The sequence below is a fragment of the Symsagittifera roscoffensis genome, chromosome 8 (assembly GCF_963678635.1).
Source record: "Symsagittifera roscoffensis chromosome 8, txSymRosc1.1, whole genome shotgun sequence".
Lineage (NCBI taxonomy): Eukaryota > Metazoa > Xenacoelomorpha > Acoela > Convolutidae > Symsagittifera > Symsagittifera roscoffensis.
The window spans coordinates 55,533,151-55,553,038 of record NC_087069.1 but is presented as its reverse complement, the minus strand read 5'-3'; the positions used below and the strand labels follow the sequence as shown (position 1 = coordinate 55,553,038).

At 39.3% G+C, this 19,888-nt stretch overlaps 1 protein-coding gene across 1 annotated transcript in view; it reads right to left on the bottom strand.

Moving 5' to 3' along the window:
• LOC134853386 (uncharacterized) overlaps positions 1–19,888 on the bottom strand; it is a gene marked incomplete in the record, with an annotated part of 90,586 nt that overhangs the window by 32,329 nt on the left and 38,369 nt on the right. Inside the window, 8 exon segments of the mRNA XM_063869377.1 lie at positions 433–576; positions 10,393–10,618; positions 11,176–11,310; positions 11,494–11,618; positions 14,206–14,329; positions 15,386–15,592; positions 15,785–15,982; positions 16,721–16,975. Of these exon segments, the coding sequence (XP_063725447.1) occupies positions 433–576; positions 10,393–10,618; positions 11,176–11,310; positions 11,494–11,618; positions 14,206–14,329; positions 15,386–15,592; positions 15,785–15,982; positions 16,721–16,975 (1,414 nt within the window).

The following is a 19,888-nucleotide window of genomic DNA, read 5'->3' as shown; positions in this document are numbered from 1 at the left end:
AAGCTTTAAGTTTCCTTCGCATTTGTTAATTTGGTTCAATCAGAATCAAGCGTTATAGCTCATTTTTCAAAATAGCAATATCATGAATATTGGCCGTATAACAGAAAATAGCCGAACGTTTTCTTGAATGGACGTCAAATCGATAGCTTGCATTTTTGTAGATGAACCGCTCAAAAACCGTTCAAATCTTGCGCGGTTTTTGTAGGCATACCTAAAAAACCGCTGAGGTTTATGAAGAAAAGCGCTCAAAAACCGATCAAACCGCTCATTTTTAAGCGAGATTTTGATCTCAGTCCTCTAAAAAAAAATCTAACCACTCAAATCTTGTTTCAAAATAGATGAAAAATCTGGACTCGGGGGGTGATGAGGGCGCTATAAGAGAGCAACTAACCCGCTATTGGTAGCAGGTGACTACAAGTAGAGGAGTGTTACCGTAGTCTGAGATGGCGAATGCGGCTGCGTGTATGAGGATGGAGATGCAGCCGAGGAGGATGACGACTATCTTGAGACTGCTCAGTCCATTCAGACTGGACGGCTGCAGTATTTCAGAGAGGGCCAGTCCACAGATGAACAGCACTGGAACAGAAGAGAAGGTAAGAGCTAGAGGCGTCGTCTTTCACGCATTCCGCCCAAATTGATCACATGTCAAATCATGAAAAGACCAGTTAAAACGCTCCAGTCTGATTGCTTGAAAATCAATATGCTTTGCCAAACCATGGTTTGAACAACGCGTTTAATTTACAAAAGCTGTGTTGTTGGACGGAATGAGTTAATTATTCTAATCAGAAAAGTGTGAGTCTCACCTTGTAGCCACGCATTCCACCTGGGTATGAGTTTGTTCTTCTGAGTGTTAGTTATTCTAATCAAAAAAGTGTGAGTCTCACCATGTAGCCACTCATTCCACCTGAGTATGAGTTTGTTCTTCTGAGTGTTAATTATTCTTATGAGAAAAGTGTGAGTCTCACCTAGAAGCCACTCATTCCACCTGGGTATGAGTTTGTATTTCTGAGTGTTAATTTTTCTAATCAGAGAAGTGTGAGTCTCACCTAGTAGCCACTCATTCATCCTGGGTATGAGTTTGTTCTCCTGAGTGTTAATTATTCTAATGAGAAAAGTGTCAGTCTCACCTAGTAGCCACTCACTCCACCTGGGTATGAAATTGTTCTTCGGAGAGTTTATAATTGTAATGAGAAAAGTGTGAGTCTCACCTAGTAGCCACTCATTCATCCTGGTTATGAGTTTGTTCTTCTGAGTGTTAATTATTCTAAGGAGAAAAGTGTGAGTCTCACCTAGTAGCCACGCATTCCACCTGGGTATGAGTTTGTTCTTCTGAGTGTTAGTTATTCTAATCAAAAAAGTGTGAGTCTCACCATGTAGCCACTCATTCCACCTGAGTATGAGTTTGTTCTTCTGAGTGTTAATTATTCTTATGAGAAAAGTGTGAGTCTCACCTAGAAGCCACTCATTCCACCTGGGTATGAGTTTGTATTTCTGAGTGTTAATTTTTCTAATCAGAGAAGTGTGAGTCTCACCTAGTAGCCACTCATTCATCCTGGGTATGAGTTTGTTCTCCTGAGTGTTAATTATTCTAATGAGAAAAGTGTCAGTCTCACCTAGTAGCCACTCACTCCACCTGGGTATGAAATTGTTCTTCTGAGAGTTTATAATTGTAATGAGAAAAGTGTGAGTCTCACCTAGTAGCCACTCATTCATCCTGGTTATGAGTTTGTTCTTCTGAGTGTTAATTATTCTAATCAGAAAAGTGTGAGTCTCACCTTGTAGCCACTCACTCCACCTGGGTATGAGTTTGTTCTTCTGAGTTTTAGTTATTCGAATGATAAGAGTGTGAATCTCTCCTAAGCCATTCATTCATCCTGGGTATGAGTTTGTTCTTCTGAGTGTTAATTACTCTAATCAGAAAAGTGTGAGTGTCACCAGTAGCCACTCATTCCACTGGGTATGAGTTTGTTCTTCTTAGTGTTAATTATGCTAATGAGCAAAGTGTGTGTCTCTCCTAGTAGCCGTTCATTCATCCTGGGAATGTTCTTCTGAGTGTTAATTATTGTAGTCAGAAACGTGTCAGTCTCACCTAGTAGCCACTCACTCCACCTGGGTATGAAATTGTTCTTCTGAGAGTTTATAATTGTAATGAAAAAAGTGTGAGTCTCACCTAGTAGCCACTCATTCATCCTGGGTATGAGTTTGTTCTTCTGAGTGTTAATTATTCTAATCAGAAAAGTGTGAGTCTCACCTTGTAGCCACTCATACCACCTGGGTATGAGTTTGTTCTTCTGAGTGTTAATTATTCTAAGGAGAAAAGTGTGAGTCTCACCCAGTAGCCACGCATTCCACCTGGGTATGAGTTTGTTCTTCTGAGTGTTAGTTATTCTAATCAAAAAAAGTGTGAGTCTCACCATGGAGCCACTCATTCCATCTGGGTATGAGTTTCTTCTTCTGAAGGTTAGTTATTCTAATCAAAAAAGTGTGAGTCTCACCTTGTAGCCACTCATTCCACCTGAGTATGAGTTTGTTCTTCTGAGTGTTAATTATTCTAATGAGAAAAGTGTGAGTCTCACCTAGTAGTCTCTCATTCTACCTGGGTATGAGTTTGTTCTTCTGAGTGTTAATTATTCTATTCGGAAAAGTGTGAGTCTCACCTTGTAGCCACTCATTCCACCTGGGTATGAGTTTGTTCTTCTGAGTCTTAAATTTTCTATTGAGAAAAGTGTGAGTGTTACCTAGTAGCCACTCATTCCACCTGGGTATGAGTTTATTCTTCTGAGTATTACTTATTCGAATGAGAAAAGTTCGATTCTCACCTAGTAGTCACTCATTCCACCTGGGTATGAGTTTGTTCTTCTGAGTGTTAATTATTCTAATCAGAAAAGTGTGAGTGTCACCAGTAGCCACTCATTCCACCTGGGTATGAGTTTATTCTTCTGAGTGTTAATTATTCGAATGAGAAAAGTTCGATTCTCACCTAGTAGTCACTCATTCCACCTGGGTATGAGTTTGTTCTTCTGACTGTTAATTATTCTAATCAGAAAAGTGTGAGTGTCACCAGTAGCCACTCTTTCCACTGGATATGAGTTTGTTCTTCTTAGTGTTAATTATTCTAATGAGCAAAGTGTGAGTCTCTCCTAGTAGCCGTTCATTCATCCTGGGTATGTTCTTCTGAGTGTTAATTATTGTAGTCAGAAAAGTGTGAGTCTCACCAGTAGCCACTCATTCCACTTATTATGAGTTTGTTCTTCTTAGTGTTAAAAATTCTAATGAGCAAAGTGTAAGTCTCTCCTAGTAGCCATTCATTCATCTTGGGTATGAGTTTGTTCTTCTGAGTGTGTATTATTCTTATGAGAAAAGTGTGAGTCTCACCTAGAAGCCACTCATTCCACCTGGTTATGAGTTTGTTCTTCTGAGTGTTAATTATTCTAATCAGAAAAGTGTGCGTCTCACCTAGTAGCCACTCATTCAACCTGGGTATGAGTTTGTTCTCCTGAGTGTTAATTATTCTAATGAGAAAAGTGTCAGTCTCACCTAGTAGCCATTCATTCCACCTGGGTATGAAATTGTTCTTCTGAGAGTTTATAATTCTAATGATAAGAGTGTGAGTCTCACCTAGTAGCCACTCATTCATCCTGGTTATGAGTTTGGTCTTCTGAGTGTTAATTATTCTAATCAGAAAAGTGTGAGTGTTACCTAGTAGCCACTCATTCCACCTGGGTATGAGTTTATTCTTCTGAGTATTACTTATTCGAATGAGAAAAGTTCGATTCTCACCTAGTAGTCACTCATTCCACCTGGGTATGAGTTTGTTCTTCTGAGTGTTAATTATTCTAATCAGAAAAGTGTGAGTGTCACCAGTAGCCACTCATTCCACCTGGGTATGAGTTTATTCTTCTGAGTGTTAATTATTCGAATGAGAAAAGTTCGATTCTCACCTAGTAGTCACTCATTCCACCTGGGTATGAGTTTGTTCTTCTGACTGTTAATTATTCTAATCAGAAAAGTGTGAGTGTCACCAGTAGCCACTCTTTCCACTGGATATGAGTTTGTTCTTCATAGTGTTAATTATTCTAATGAGCAAAGTGTGAGTCTCTCCTAGTAGCCGTTCATTCATCCTGGGTATGTTCTTCTGAGTGTTAATTATTGTAGTCAGAAAAGTGTGAGTCTCACCAGTAGCCACTCATTCCACTTATTATGAGTTTGTTCTTCTTAGTGTTAAAAATTCTAATGAGCAAAGTGTAAGTCTCTCCTAGTAGCCATTCATTCATCTTGGGTATGAGTTTGTTCTTCTGAGTGTGTATTATTCTTATGAGAAAAGTGTGAGTCTCACCTAGAAGCCACTCATTCCACCTGGTTATGAGTTTGTTCTTCTGAGTGTTAATTATTCTAATCAGAAAAGTGTGCGTCTCACCTAGTAGCCACTCATTCAACCTGGGTATGAGTTTGTTCTCCTGAGTGTTAATTATTCTAATGAGAAAAGTGTCAGTCTCACCTAGTAGCCATTCATTCCACCTGGGTATGAAATTGTTCTTCTGAGAGTTTATAATTCTAATGATAAGAGTGTGAGTCTCACCTAGTAGCCACTCATTCATCCTGGTTATGAGTTTGGTCTTCTGAGTGTTAATTATTCTAATCAGAAAAGTGTGAGTCTCACCTTGTAGCCACTCATTCCACCTGGGTATGAGTTTGTTCTTCTGAGTTTTAGTTATTCGAATGATAAGAGTGTGAATCTCTCCTAGTAGCCATTCATTCATCCTGGGTATGAGTTTGTTCTTCTGAGTGTTAATTACTCTAATCAGAAAAGTGTGAGTGTCACCAGTAGCCACTCATTCCACTGGGTATGAGTTTGTTCTTCTCAGTGTTAATTATTCTAATGAGCAAAGTGTGTGTCTCTCCTAGTAGCCGTTCATTCATCCTGGGTATGTTCTTCTGAGTGTTAATTATTGTAGTCAGAAAAGTGTCAGTCTCACCTAGTAGCCACTCACTCCACCTGGGTATGAAATTGTTCTTCTGAGAGTTTATAATTGTAATGAAAAAAGTGTGAGTCTCACCTAGTTGCCACTCTTTCATCCTGGGTATGAGTTTGTTCTTCTGAGTGTTAATTATTCTAATCAGAAAAGTGTGAGTCTCACCTTGTAGCCACTCATACCACCTGGGTATGAGTTTGTTCTTCTTAGTGTTAATTATTCTAAGGAGAAAAGTGTGAGTCTCACCTAGGAGCCACTCATTCCACCTGGGTATGAGTTTCTTCTTCTGAGTGTTAGTTATTCTAATCAAAAAAGTGTGAGTCTCACCTTGTAGCCACTCATTCCACCTGAGTATGAGTTTGTTCTTCTGAGTGTTAATTATTCTAATGAGAAAAGTGTGAGTCTCACCTAGTAGCCACTCATTCTACCTGGGTATGAGTTTGTTCTTCTGAGTGTTAATTATTCTAATCGGAAAAGTGTGAGTCTCACCTTGTAGCCACTCATTCCACCTGGGTATGAGTTTATTCTTCTGAGTGTTAGTTATTCTAATCAAAAAAGTGTGAGTCTCACCTTGTAGCCACTCATTCCACCTGAGTATGAGTTTGTTCTTCTGAGTCTTAAATTTTCTATTGAGAAAAGTGTGAGTGTCACCTAGTAGCCACTCATTCCACCTGGGTATGAGTTTATTCTTCTGAGTGTTACTTATTCTAATCGGAAAAGTGTGAGTCTCACCTTGTAGCCACTCATTCCACCTGGGTATGAGTTTATTCTTCTGAGTGTTAGTTATTCTAATCAAAAAAGTGTGAGTCTCACCTAGTAGTCACTGATTCCACCTGGGTATGAGTTTGTTCTTCTGAGTGTTAATTATTCTAATCAGAAAAGTGTGAGTGTCACCAGTAGCCACTCATTCCACCTGGGTATGAGTTTATTCTTCTGAGTGTTAATTATTCGAATGAGAAAAGTTCGATTCTCACTTAGTAGTCACTCATTCCACCTGGGTATGAGTTTGTTCTTCTGAGTGTTAATTATTCTAATCAGAAAAGTGTGAGTCTCACCTTGTAGCCACTAATACCACCTGGGTATGAGTTTGTTCTTCTGAGTGTTAATTATTCTAAGGAGAAAAGTGTGAGTCTCACCTAGGAGCCACTCAATCCACCTGGGTATGAGTTTCTTCTTCTGAGTGTTAGTTATTCTAATCAAAAAAGTGTGAGTCTCACCTTGTAGCCACTCAATCCACCTGAGTATGAGTTTGTTCTTCTGAGTGTTAATTATTCTAATGAGAAAAGTGTGAGTCTCACCTAGTAGCCACTCATTCTACCTGGGTATGAGTTTGTTCTTCTGAGTGTTAATTATTCTAATGGGAAAAGTGTGAGTCTCACCTTGTAGCCACTCATTCCACCTGGGTATGAGTTTGTTCTTCTGAGTCTTAAATTTCCTATTGAGAAAAGTGTGAGTGTCACCTAGTAGCCACTCATTCCACCTGGGTATGAGTTTATTCTTCTGAGTGTTACTTATTCGAATGAGAAAAGTTCGATTCTCACCTAGTAGTCACTCATTCCACCTGGGTATGAGTTTGTTCTTCTGAGTGTTAATTATTCTAATCAGAAAAGTGTGAGTGTCACCAGTAGCCACTCATTCCACCTGGGTATGAGTTTATTCTTCTGAGTGTTAATTATTCGAATGAGAAAAGTTCGATTCTCACTTAGTAGTCACTCATTCCACCTGGGTATGAGTTTGTTCTTCTGAGTGTTAATTATTCTAATCAGAAAAGTGTGAGTGTTACCAGTAGCCACTCATTCCACTGGGTATGAGTTTGTTCTTCTTAGTGTTAATTATTCTAATGAGCAAAGTGTGAGTCTCTCCTAGTAGCCGTTCATTCATCCTGGGTATGTTCTTCTGAGTGTTAATTATTGTAGTCAGAAAAGTGTGAGTCTCACCAGTAGCCACTCATTCCACTTATTATGAGTTTGTTCTTCTTAGTGTTAAAAATTCTAATGAGCAAAGTGTAAGTCTCTCCTAGTAGCCATTCATTCATCTTGGGTATGAGTTTGTTCTTCTGAGTGTGTATTATTCTTATGAGAAAAGTGTGAGTCTCGCCTAGAAGCCACTCATTCCACCTGGGTATGAGTTTGTTCTTCTGAGTGTTAATTATTCTAATCAGAAAAGTGTGCGTCTCACGTAGTAGCCACTCATTCAACCTGGGTATGAGTTTGTTCTCCTGAGTGTTAATTATTCTAATGAGAAAAGTGTCAGTCTCGCCTAGTAGCCATTCATTCCACCTGGGTATGAAATTGTTCTTCTGAGAGTTTATAATTCTAATGAGAAAAGTGTGAGTCTCACATAGTAGCCACTCATTCATCCTGGGTATGAGTTTGTTCTTCTGAGTGTTAATTATTCTAATCAGAAAAGTGTGAGTCTCACCTTGTAGCCACTCATTCCACCTGGGTATGAGTTTGTTCTTCTGAGTGTTAATTATTCTAAGGAGAAAAATGTGAGTCTCACCCAGTAGCCACGCATTCCACCTGGGTATGAGTTTGTTCTTCTGAGTGTTAGTTATTCTAATCAAAAAAAGTGTGAGTCTCACCATGTAGCCACTCATTCATCCTGGGTATGAGTTTGTTCTTCTGAGTGTTAATTATTCTAATCAGAAAAGTGTGAGTCTCACCTTGTAGCCACGCATTCCACCTGGGTATGAGTTTGTTCTTCTGAGTGTTAGTTATTCTAATCAAAAAAGTGTGAGTCTCACCATGTAGCCACTCATTCCACCTGAGTATGAGTTTGTTCTTCTGAGTGTTAATTATTCTAATGAGAAAAGTGTGAGTCTCACCTAGTAGCCACTCATTCTACCTGGGTATGAGTTTGTTCTTCTGAGTGTTAATTATTCTAATCGGAAAAGTGTGAGTCTCACCTTGTAGCCACTCATTCCACCTGGGTATGAGTTTGTTCTTCTGAGTGTTAATTTTTCTATTGAGAAAAGTGTGAGTGTCACCTAGTAGCCACTCATTCCACCTGGGTATGAGTTTGTTCTTCTGAGTGTTAATTATTCTAATCAGAAAAGTGTGCGTCTCACGTAGTAGCCACTCATTCAACCTGGGTATGAGTTTGTTCTCCTGAGTGTTAATTATTCTAATGAGAAAAGTGTCAGTCTCACCTAGTAGCCATTCATTCCACCTGGGTATGAAATTGTTCTTCTGAGAGTTTATAATTCTAATGAGAAAAGTGTGAGTCTCACCTAGTAGCCACTCATTCATCCTGGGTATGAGTTTGTTCTTCTGAGTGTTAATTATTCTAATCAGAAAAGTGTGAGTCTCACCTTGTAGCCACTCATTCCACCTGGGTATGAGTTTGTTCTTCTGAGTGTTAATTATTCTAAGGAGAAAAGTGTGAGTCTCACCTAGTAGCCACGCACTCCACCTGGGTATGAGTTTGTTCTTCTGAGTGTTAGTTATTCTAATCAAAAAAGTGTGAGTCTCACCATGTAGCCACTCATTCCACCTGAGTATGAGTTTGTTCTTCTGAGTGTTAATTATTCTAATGAGAAAAGTGTGAGTCTCACCTAGTAGCCACTCATTCTACCTGGGTATGAGTTTGTTCTTCTGAGTGTTAATTATTTTAATCGGAAAAGTGTGAGTCTCACCTTGTAGCCACTCATTCCACCTGGGTATGAGTTTGTTCTTCTGAGTGTTAATTATTCTAATCAGAAAAGTGTGAGTCTCACCTTGTAGCGTCTCATTCCACCTGGGTATGAGTTTGTTCTTCTGAGTGTTAATTATTCGAATGAGAAAAGTTCGATTCTCACCTAGTAGTCACTCATTCCACCTGGGTATGAGTTTGTTCTTCTGAGTGTTAATTTTTCTATTGAGAAAAGTGTGAGTGTCACCTAGTAGCCACTCATTCCACCTGGGTATGAGTTTGTTCTTCTGAGTGTTAATTATTCTAATCAGAAAAGTGTGAGTCTCACCTTGTAGCGTCTCATTCCACCTGGGTATGAGTTTGTTCTTCTGAGTGTTAATTATTCGAATGAGAAAAGTTCGATTCTCACCTAGTAGTCACTCATTCCACCTGGGTATGAGTTTGTTCTTCTGAGTGTTAATTATTCTAATGAGAAAAGTGTGAGTCTCACCTATTAGCCACTCATTCCACCTGGGTAAGAGTTTGTTCTTCTGAGAGTTAATTATTCTAATCAGAAAAGTGTGAGTCTCACCTTGTAGCGTCTCATTCCACCTGGGTATGAGTTTGTTCTTCTAAGTGTTAATTATTCGAATGAGAAAAGTTCGATTCTCACCTAGTAGTCACTCATTCCACCTGGATATGAGTTTTTTCTTCTGAGTGTTATTTATTCTAATGAGAAAAGTGTGAGTCTCACCTATTAGCCACTCATTCCACCTGGGTATGAGTTTGTTCTTCTGAGTGTTAATTATTCTAATCAGAAAAGTGTGAGTGTCACCTAGTAGCCACTCATTCCACCTGGGTATGAGTTTGTTCTTCTGAGTGTTAATTATTCTAATGAGAAAAGTGTGAGTCTCACCTATTAGCCACTCATTCCACCTGGGTATGAGTTTGTTCTTCTGAGTGTTAATTATTCTAATCAGAAAAGTGTGAGTCTCACCTTGTAGCCACTCATTCCACCTGGGTATGAGTTTGTTCTTCTGAGTGTTGATTTTTCGAATGAGAAAAGTGTGAGTCCCACCTAGTACTCACTCATTCCACCTGGGTATGAGTTTGTTCTTCTGAATGTTAATTCTTCTATTGAAAAAAGTGTGAGTCTCACCTAGTAGCCACTCATTCCACCTGGGTATGAGTTTGTTCTTCTGAGTGTTAATTATTCTAATGAGAAAAGTGTGAGTCTCACCTATTAGCCACTCATTCCACCTGGGTATGAGTTTGTTCTTCTGAGTGTTAATTATTCTAATCAGAAAAGTGTGAGTGTCACCTAGTAGCCACTCATTCCACCTGGGTATGAGTTTGTTCTTCTGAGTGTTAATTATTCTAATGAGAAAAGTGTGAGTCTCACCTATTAGACACTCATTCCACCTGGGTATGAGTTTGTTCTTCTGAGTGTTAATTATTCTAATCAGAAAAGTGTGAGTCTCACCTTGTAGCCACTCATTCCACCTGGGTATGAGTTTGTTCTTCTGAGTGTTGATTTTTCGAATGAGAAAAGTGTGAGTCCCACCTAGTACTCACTCATTCCACCTGGGTATGAGTTTGTTCTTCTGAGTGTTAATTCTTCTATTGAAAAAAGTGTGAGTCTCACCTAGTAGCCACTGATTCCACCTGGGTATGAGTTTGTTCTTCTGAGTGTTAATTATTCTTATGAGAAAAGTGTGAGTCTCACCTAGTAGCCACTCATTCCACCTGGGTATGAGTTTGTTCTTCTGAGTGTTAATTATTCTTATGAGAAAAGTGTGAATCTCACCTAGTAGCCACTCATTCCACCTGGGTATGAGTAGGTTGTCCTGAGTGGTCCTCCAGTCCAGTTTGAATGCGATGGTGAGGGAGAGGAGTGCTATGAAGTAGAGGTGGGAGATGATGTAGAGAAGCATCTTGAGGAGGGGGATTCGGTTGAGGGTGAAGCGACGGATGGGAAGGGAGAGGAGGAAGAACACAGGGGGCAGTAGACTGGCCACCAACAGCATGAAGATCTATACATAATACATCATTATCAATATCGGTATCGCCACAACTCACAACCAAAAACCACACTTTACAAAAGACAGCTACCAAGTTCGAAAAAAACTCATTAAGTGAAAATTTTGGCATGTTGTCTTTTACTGCGAGTTGGTGCTTTACGAGCTGGCTGAAAAATCCATTGGTCATCATATATTCGATTGTTCCGGATACAATAAACCATGAAAAGAAAATTCAAAATTTCCGAATTTTGATACCCTACGTGGAAAAATTTTGCAAGCAAAAAATTGATCCACGTAAAACACTGAACGCCTAAACTTTTTCAAAACATACACGTTTTGATGGAAATTTCCAGCCAATTCTTCGATTTTGCTCTGATTCAAATATAACTTATTTTTTATTCAACTTTGAGTGGTCATGTGATAATGCGATGATGAAAACAACCAGTGTTTTGATCCAAAATTTGCGAGCCCAGCAGATATTAAATTTGGCTGAGATTATTGTAAAAAAAGATGAAAGGTGGAAGTCATCAAAAATGATATATATAAATAGTGTATATTTAATGGCCCACCATCCAGGGTGCTACAGTGTAGTGTCCCATCCATAGATCTGAGAGGTACTTCTGGACACTGGCATGGGCCACCACCTCCTTCTGTTCACACTCTATCATGATGTCCAGCAGGGAGGATCCATGCAGGTCCAGAGACTACAGTTGGAACACAGCCAGACTCATCAGAACAGAACTACTGTTATAAATGCTTAAAAAGTGTAAGTGGACAACACTGGGCTGAACCAAAATACAAACAAAACACAGGCAGCAGACAATATATGAAACCTATAGGTATAAAATGATGAACAAACTGTTGTTCCGACTGTGCTCTGCTCTTACATTTGCGACGTCCTCAGTGTCGACTATAGAAGTGGTGACGCTGGTCAGGTCCACACCCATCGTCTGGCAGAAGCTACTGGCCAGAAAGAACTCCTTGGCCCTGTCCTTCCGCTGCACACTCTGCTCTGAACACAACACACCACACAGCAGCTCATATCAACACATCCAGCAAACAAATCGATTAACAATCAGAATAGGACGGAGAAATAGAAGCAATTACAAGTAATTGATAGCAGAGAAGCTAATTGAAAATGCAAAACTATTTGAAAACTTGTCACAAGGAGTGACCTTCCGCCTCTATTTAGATGTTTATTGCTTAACATACTGAGCATGTGAGGCAAGTGGGCAGCCAGCAGTTCCTATACATGCAGTCAGGACTTCTCTGTTGTGGGTAACAACTCATTCTCACCGACAGCTTCAATTCCTTCTCCTTTTATGGGAAACTTAGATTGGATTTTTTAATAAACCGTCTAATTGATTGGCTCTGCGATCGGCTGGTTTGTGGCGATGAGAAAACGCCAAAACCGGGGATCCTGGCAGCTCGGGAGATGCGACACAGAAGTGTTCCAGGAATCTCGAGAAACAGGCGGCTGTTAGGTGGATAGATGGGATGATCTCAACTCGGGGAGGAGGATGAGGAAAGGTTCTCGTATGCTCGAGAATAATATCATTATCACCAAGCAAAGGCAAAACTTCGTTTTTTTTTTCACTGGGAAAGAAAACGAAGATTTAAGGATTCTAATTCTCCATTTTTGCACTCAAAAATGCGAAGTGATTTTCACAAGACTTATGACGTCATTTTCAAGGTGGACAAGGACTATACATTAGAGCGGATAACACGTTGTATTATACTAATTCCATGACTACAGCGAACTTTTTCAATCTATGCTCGTCTCACTACTCAACCCGTGTTTGGTAACTAGCCCGCAGATCAGGAAAGAGCTACATTCAAATATCTGTTCATAACCCAGGGAAGTTGATGTTTGTTCAGCAGCAGCTGATTTTGACCAGAGATGAAGAGGGTGGTACAATCAGGCTTGCATTGGAGAAAAAAGTCCCCATTCGTGAAGTTATTGCCACATAACTAACTATTGTTTAGTCAGGTACAAGTGGATCAAGAGTCAACCTTCTCTATCCAATCTAATCGAGTCGGTAATAGTCGGAGGAATCGTCAACAGCCAAATCAAAGCCAAATCTGTAGTATCTGAGTACATAGCCACGATCTGGACACACTTTCTTAATGCAACACTGAACACTGACAGTCCAGTTTTGTTTTTGAGCAAAAAACCCCGGATATGCTTATGCTTAAAATCTGACATTTAAGGACGTCGTACAATTCCTAGTGGGAGTTACTTAGAAGCAAGTTAGACTGTTTTCAATTGGTGAAACATTGAAGCCTTTCTGATCTCCTTTCTACTCTCGAAAATTGATGATTGATCAGACTCTGCTATAACCCAACAGCATAGCAATGACGCTCAAAAAATATATTAAAAAATCTATCTTTGCGAGCTCCAAACCCTTCAACTCCCCGACAATAGAAAGATAGAAAGGTAACTTAATCGTGTTCGCGACCAAGTTGCGCGAAAAAGTAAATTAGATTTTAAGGACAAGCATATCAAAAAGTAGAAAGCGTAGGACGTTCAAATTTATTGCACCTGTGGTCTCACAGCGAAAAAAATCTAATTGCTGGTTAATCAAACAATGAAGCCCAGATCAATAATTACAACTTGCAGTTTAGCTCATGTTAAGGTCAGTCAGAACACTCAAATATCTGTTCATAACCCAGGAAAGTTGATGTTTGTTCAGCAGCAGCTGATTTTGACCAGAGATGAAGAGGGTGGTACAATCAGGCTTGCATTGGAGAAAAAAGTCCCCATTCGTGAAGTTATTGCCACATAACTAACTATTGTTTAGTCAGGTACAAGTGGATCAAGAGTCAACCATCTCTATCCAATCTAATCGAGTCGGTAATAGTCGGAGGAATCGTCAACAGCCAAATCAAAGCCAAATCTGTAGTATCTGAGTACATAGCCACGATCTGGACACACTTTCTTAATGCAACACAGAACACTGACAGTCCAGTTTTGTTTTTGAGCAAAAAACCCCGGATATGCTTATGCTTAAAATCTGACATTTAAGGACGTCGTACAATTCCTAGTGGGAGTTACTTAGAAGCAAGTTAGACTGTTTTCAATTGGTGAAACATTGAAGCCTTTCTGATCTCCTTTCTACTCTCGAAAATTGATGATTGATCGGACTCTGCTATAACCCAACAGCATAGCAATGACGCTCAAAAAATATATTAAAAAATCTATCTTTGCGAGCTCCAAACCCTTCAACTCCCCGACAATAGAAAGATAGAAAGGTAACTTAATCGTGTTCGCGACCAAGTTGCGCGAAAAAGTAAATTAGATTTTAAGGACAAGCATATCAAAAAGTAGAAAGCGTAGGACGTTCAATTTTATTGCACCTGTGGTCTCACAGCGAAAAAAATCTAATTGCTGGTTAATCAAACAATGAAGCCCAGATCAATAATTACAACTTGCAGTTTAGCTCATGTTAAGGTCAGTCAGAAAGCGAAAAATAGAGGCTTAGTGAAAGGCAGTTTTAGAAGCGAATGAGACATTTTGACATACCTGCTTTTGATTGAAGTCAAAGCACTATTTAATTAAAACTTAGGAGCTAATTAGTTGGACGGAGTGTCATGTGTACCTGCATAGCTGGCACTGAGCTTGAGTGCTATCTCCAGGGGGGCGGGGGACCAGAGGATGAAGTACCTCACCACCTTGTAAGGATCCTCTGCACTGTCACTACACTGGATCATGTCGAAGATGAACTAAAAGACAGACAACAGACACTAATTGCATTGCCAAGCGAACACGCAAACAATACTGCATTACTGTATTTCCGAAAATCTTTTTTTCAAAGTTTGAAAAAGCGCTTTATCCGTCAAAACATTGAAAGTAATCTCAATTTTTTTCCTAACGCTTGAAATTTTTCGTTGCCGATGTTTTTATCCAATCATTACTTATTTGATGGTGCTGGGAGCTTCGGATTTTTTTAAAGGCTCTTGTAAAAATTTGTTCACTTGTTCACGCTGACACGTTTTAAAGCAGTTTTTCACCTGAAAATGTTTTGAAAATCAGAAAAATACAAAGGGGGAACTGGAAGGAGCATATTCAAAAAGTTATTTGCCAGTCTCCCAGTTGAAATTTTCTGATGAAAATTTATTTAAAATGGTTTTTCAGGTGAAAAAATGCTTCAAAACATGCCAGCGCGAACAAATGAACAAATTTTTACATGATTTCTCACACATGCAAAACGCCGTGAGAACAATTTTTGAGCAGTTTTTTTTGTAATTTTACGGGGGAAGGGAAACTGGAACAGATCCCTTAAATGTAACATTGCATCAGACTAAAACCTGACCAGGCATGGCATGGTTCGAACAACTGACTATCGAGTCAGTGATAATATTGACTGGCTTTTCATATTTCACTAGTTATGATTATGACATGACCTTGACTACTCTTTGACCTTGACCTGTCCCATCTTGCCCGGCCGGACTGATGTTGCAGTGAATATCAGGACCGTTGCAGTAAAAAATGTGGCAGAAGAAGTAAAAAGAAAAACAGTTCTGTGTCAGTGCTGCGGGGCCAGCAGCCTCATTGATTGTCTGATCCCAATCAATGTTTTAAATTATGAATCAGTGTTTTATAGATGCTGTATTATTTCTCTCTCATCTTTGAGTTTTAAATGATCATATTGATCGCTACCCTTCGACTTTTTGACCTATGTTACGCAAATACTACTGTTCCCAAGCACCCCCCCCCCTCCCCCTATCTTTTTAAGCTAGAGCAAAAGCAAACTGTCTTCTTTCTCTTTTTCTTCTCACCCTGGAGTCCTTGACGAGTGTGTGGCTGTTGTGTTCCCGCTTCAACAGATAGATCAGCACTTCGTAGTGTGATTGTGCAGCTGCATAGCAGATGGGCTGTTTGTGGTCCTTCGTCTCCAACAGTCCACTGGCCCCATTCTCCATCAGAGCCTCCACAGTGTCCAGGTGACCCGCTTTGGCTGCGAAGTGCAGAGGGGTCCACCCATTCTAACAAAAGCACTCAGTCCTTCATGTTAGCAATACACACGCAGGGGCCTGCCTTGGAAATTTATGAGGGGGGAAGGTTTAGAAAATTATTTTGTAAAATTCAAATTGATTTTCTGACTCCGTCCGAAAACCCTATGAACCCCATGAAGACACTGATTTGCCCAATGTCTGCCTCTTATAGCAGTAACTGACCACGTCCTTTTTGTTCACATCGGCGCCCTGTCCCACCAGAAGGACACACAAGTCCCTGTGTCCATTGGCAGCCGCCATGTGCAGGGCACTCCTGTCTCTCCCGTCATAGACACTCAGCAGCCCCTCGTGTTTGGAGAGGAGCAGACCTATCACGTTGGAGTGGCCCGCCTGGGCTGCCAGGTGCAGGGGTGTGGTGCCCTGTAAACACAAGTAGCTATAAATATCCCAACATAATTACAACCACCCAGGTTACTAAGCCATAGGCAAGTACACCAATGCAGTGATCTTTTGCTCCTTCCACAAAGTCTAGTTTTTCCTTTTCCCTGCACTCTTTAAATTCCGAACAGGAGATCCAAAGCTGGCCGCAGCCAAGTTTCTGACAACTCTGGCCAAAAAAAAACATTTTGGGAGCTTTTTGGAAAGTTTTGGCTAAAATTGCTTGATTATGCATTGACGCTCCCCCAAAGGTGCCTTCAAAGAACTGAAACTCGGTTGGCCGAGGATGGATGTTTTGAAATAGAATCAAAGGGGGTACTCTTTGAGTGGCCAGGGGTTCCTTATTTTGCTTGTTGGATGCAATTGAGAAAAGTATTTTAATTTTCAAAAATACAAAATATCTGTTAGTCATCTGTATGTCCTACTATCTTCCCCATATTGGACAAAATAGATTTGAAGTTATAAATCACAACCACGAAAGTTCACAGCGGCACCTGTTGTGACTCGAAACTGTAAACATCCTCCTGCACATTTTTGGAAATAAATTCCCGGGTCGAGGTTATGATTTAAAATTAACGGGTCGAAACTTACGCAAACTGAGCTGTTTGTTTTTGTAAGTTCAAATACTCGCAGACTGTTCGCAGATTTAAAAAAAAAGCGCTCGAAAGCAGTTCAAATCTTGCTTTGGCAGCTGTGACCGGAGTGTGTGTTGATACTCACGTGCAATGAAGTGTGAACATCCGGCTGCACTCCGGGTGAGTTGAGGAGCAGTCTGACCAGATTCTCCCACCCACTCTCGGCTGCCAGGTGGAGGGGGGTGAAGCCATACTCAATTCCCTCAGACTCCATACCAGCACCCCCACCTAACCCCCCATCGCCCCCACCCTGGTTGCCCCCTCCCCCTAGGTCACTGTGGCCGATGGAGTATGCGGGGGGCAGCCCGGCGGGGGGAGAACTGGCCGCTTGAGCACCCACCTGCAGAAAAAGAAAAAAACAAATCACAGAAAAACACTTAAACAGTTAAACATGCTGTTTTTGTTGCGACGACTAAGAAAAACTGTACGAATCTCTTTAACTAAATCTCCCCCCTTTTCACTTATAAGCGGGGTATACTTAAGTTTTTTATCTCCCAAAACGCCCAAAATATTCCAATTTAGGCAGAATTTGCGAGCTTGAGGCAAATTTTTGCAAAATTGAGCCAAGAATATTTTTTGTTCTTGGGTACTTATTGAAGTTTTTGTCACACCCTCATTCATCAAAAATGATATATATAATCACTCGATATGCCTTCAGAAAATGTAATGTTCAGTAGCCAAAAATAGATGCTTTAAAAAAGTACTAAAGGGGGACCACATCGGGTATGGAGGGGGTCGACTTCTTGAGGGCAGAGGCGGTGCGGTCATCATTTGTCCGCCCTTCGATATTACCTATACAGTTTTGAAATTATCATATAACTGTTGATTATTAGTTTTTGTAGAACCATAAGAAAAGTGTTTTCTGTGCTTTTTTGGTGATAGTTGTGCATTCTAACAATTGTAGAACAATTCGAACGGATTGAACTTAGTTTCATCCAGTAGCGGATTTAGGGGGGGGGGGGGGGGGGCGACGCCTCTTCTTTCAGGCATTCGACCCCCTGCGACCCAAAGGGTCCCCCCTTTAAAATGTTTTGAGATATCCATTTTTGGCGGACTGACCTTAATCTCTCTAATTTTGAGGGGAGCGCGCGCCGAAATTACGCAATTTTTTTGTTGAAATTTTCCAAAAAGTGCCTTTTTGGCCTGTTTTCAAAAATTTGACTGCGGCGCGTTTGGTCAAACTGGGATCTTTATAGTGACTTGGGAGACCTCAGAAAATCATCAATATGGACGACAGTAGACAAAATATTCAAATTTTTTTTGAAAATCCCCCCTCGAGAAATTCCTAGATCCGCGCCTGGTTTAATTAATGTTCAATATACACAGTACGTAATAGTTAGTTTTATGTGAATTTGTGATTGCGCACTTACAATAGGAAGCTAAAATGTTCAATGTGAAATCTGCTAACACTACAAGATCTTCAATGAATATATGTATATATCTACTTTTCTTCACGATCAATTCTCACGGCTTTCAGTTTGTCAGCTTCTCAAAAATGAGATATCAGTTTGGGAGATTGTCTGGCTGTACTTTTTGCATAAGCATTTTGTACCATTTATTGCTCAAGATATGATTTCTTCTCCAGCTCAAAGTTGTCTATGTATGCAAACTACAACTGTTTGGAACGCTGAAGGTTTGCAGGAGTTTTTCATTAGCACTGAAAAACAGTGCTCTTCAATTAAATGCAAATATTTTAAAATTAGATTATGACCTGAAATACTCCGGGTTGACCATACAATACAAAAAGATCATACAAAAAAGCTAATACAATTATTACTTATGTATATGCTAATCATGCAATTTTCGGATCTATTCAACAATCTTCCCTCCCCTATGAATAAATAAAAAGTTTAGCAAAAAGCTTTCTACTAGGAATTCTAATTTTGCTTTCTCACTCCACTTTTCTTAATAGGGATTGATTGTTAAGAAGATCCTAATTTTCATGCAATTCTACAAGTACAGGAAATTGCATGTAAGGTATATGATTAGTATTTTTGTTATACGAATACTTTCCACTAGTATGTTTTCAAAAAACTTTTTAATACACATTTTGTGAACCTTTTTGGGTTTTGTTCATTAATCAACTTATTTCGCAGAAAACTAAATATTGCGAGCAAAAAAGTTTTTAAGGAAGTTTTTCTTTGCTCTTGAAAAAGAAGCAAGAAAGTTATGTGATAGTTTTGTAACTAAAAATTTTGGTGCCATCAACAACAAAATTTTTTTTTAAAATTAGTCGCACAAATTCCGATTAATTGCAAATGTCCGATTTGCATTTTTGTGAAAATGCTTTATTTAATTATGACGATACACCGAATTAATATCCAAACATAACTTCTTTCAAATTTGATTTCACTATTTTAGTTTAAAAAATTAGAAAATTTTTTAAAATTTTTGTGTATGTAATTGTACGACTAGCATTTTCGGTCTATCTAGATCAATACTGACTTGATACTCAGATCTATAATGACAAAAAATGATTTTCTTAACACATAATTAGTTCAACCGAGTAGTTAAAATCAAGTAATTGCTATTACACAAACTGTGCTGACAATAATCGGAGACTGGTACAATGACTTTTGATATTTGTCGGGTATTTTTACTCATTCTGCTCAAAATAAATTTACAGCGAGCGTATCAGTGATATTTTAATTGTTTGATAAAACTCAATTTTCAAATTTTGTGAAAAATGAATCAATCAAATTGAAGCGTTTCTTTTTCTACTTTCATAATTTGAGGCTTACGAAATTTCCGGAATAAGTAAGCAGACCTATTCCAACTGCCGGTAAAGGCATATATATTCAACCAAAGTTTTTGATATAAAACATAGCCAACGAACAGTTGGTTTAGAAGGACGTCTTTGTACGCAAAGAAACAAAAAACGGCTTTTTTTTTAAAAACCTTCAATTTTTGAATTTTAGACCAAAAAATAAACGGCCTTAAAGCTCTTTGGTATTCAAGAACAATTTAAAACTAGCATTTTTTAATAAGTTTAACCGAACTTGCGAAATCTGGATTGTTAGGGAAAAGCTTCCTTCCGCTGGGAAATCTAAAAAATTGAACTCTTTTTCAACTAGAAACCGATCACGTTTTGTGTTCTTCAGCTTTCATAATTAGAACGCCAACTTTACCTACTTTATAGCAAATGAACTTGAACTGAACTCAAAAAGTGCCTATACCTAAAGGTCATTCAAATCTGCATTTCATAAAGGTGAATGCTTCCTGAAAAACAAAAACAATTCATCAGGTCCTACAT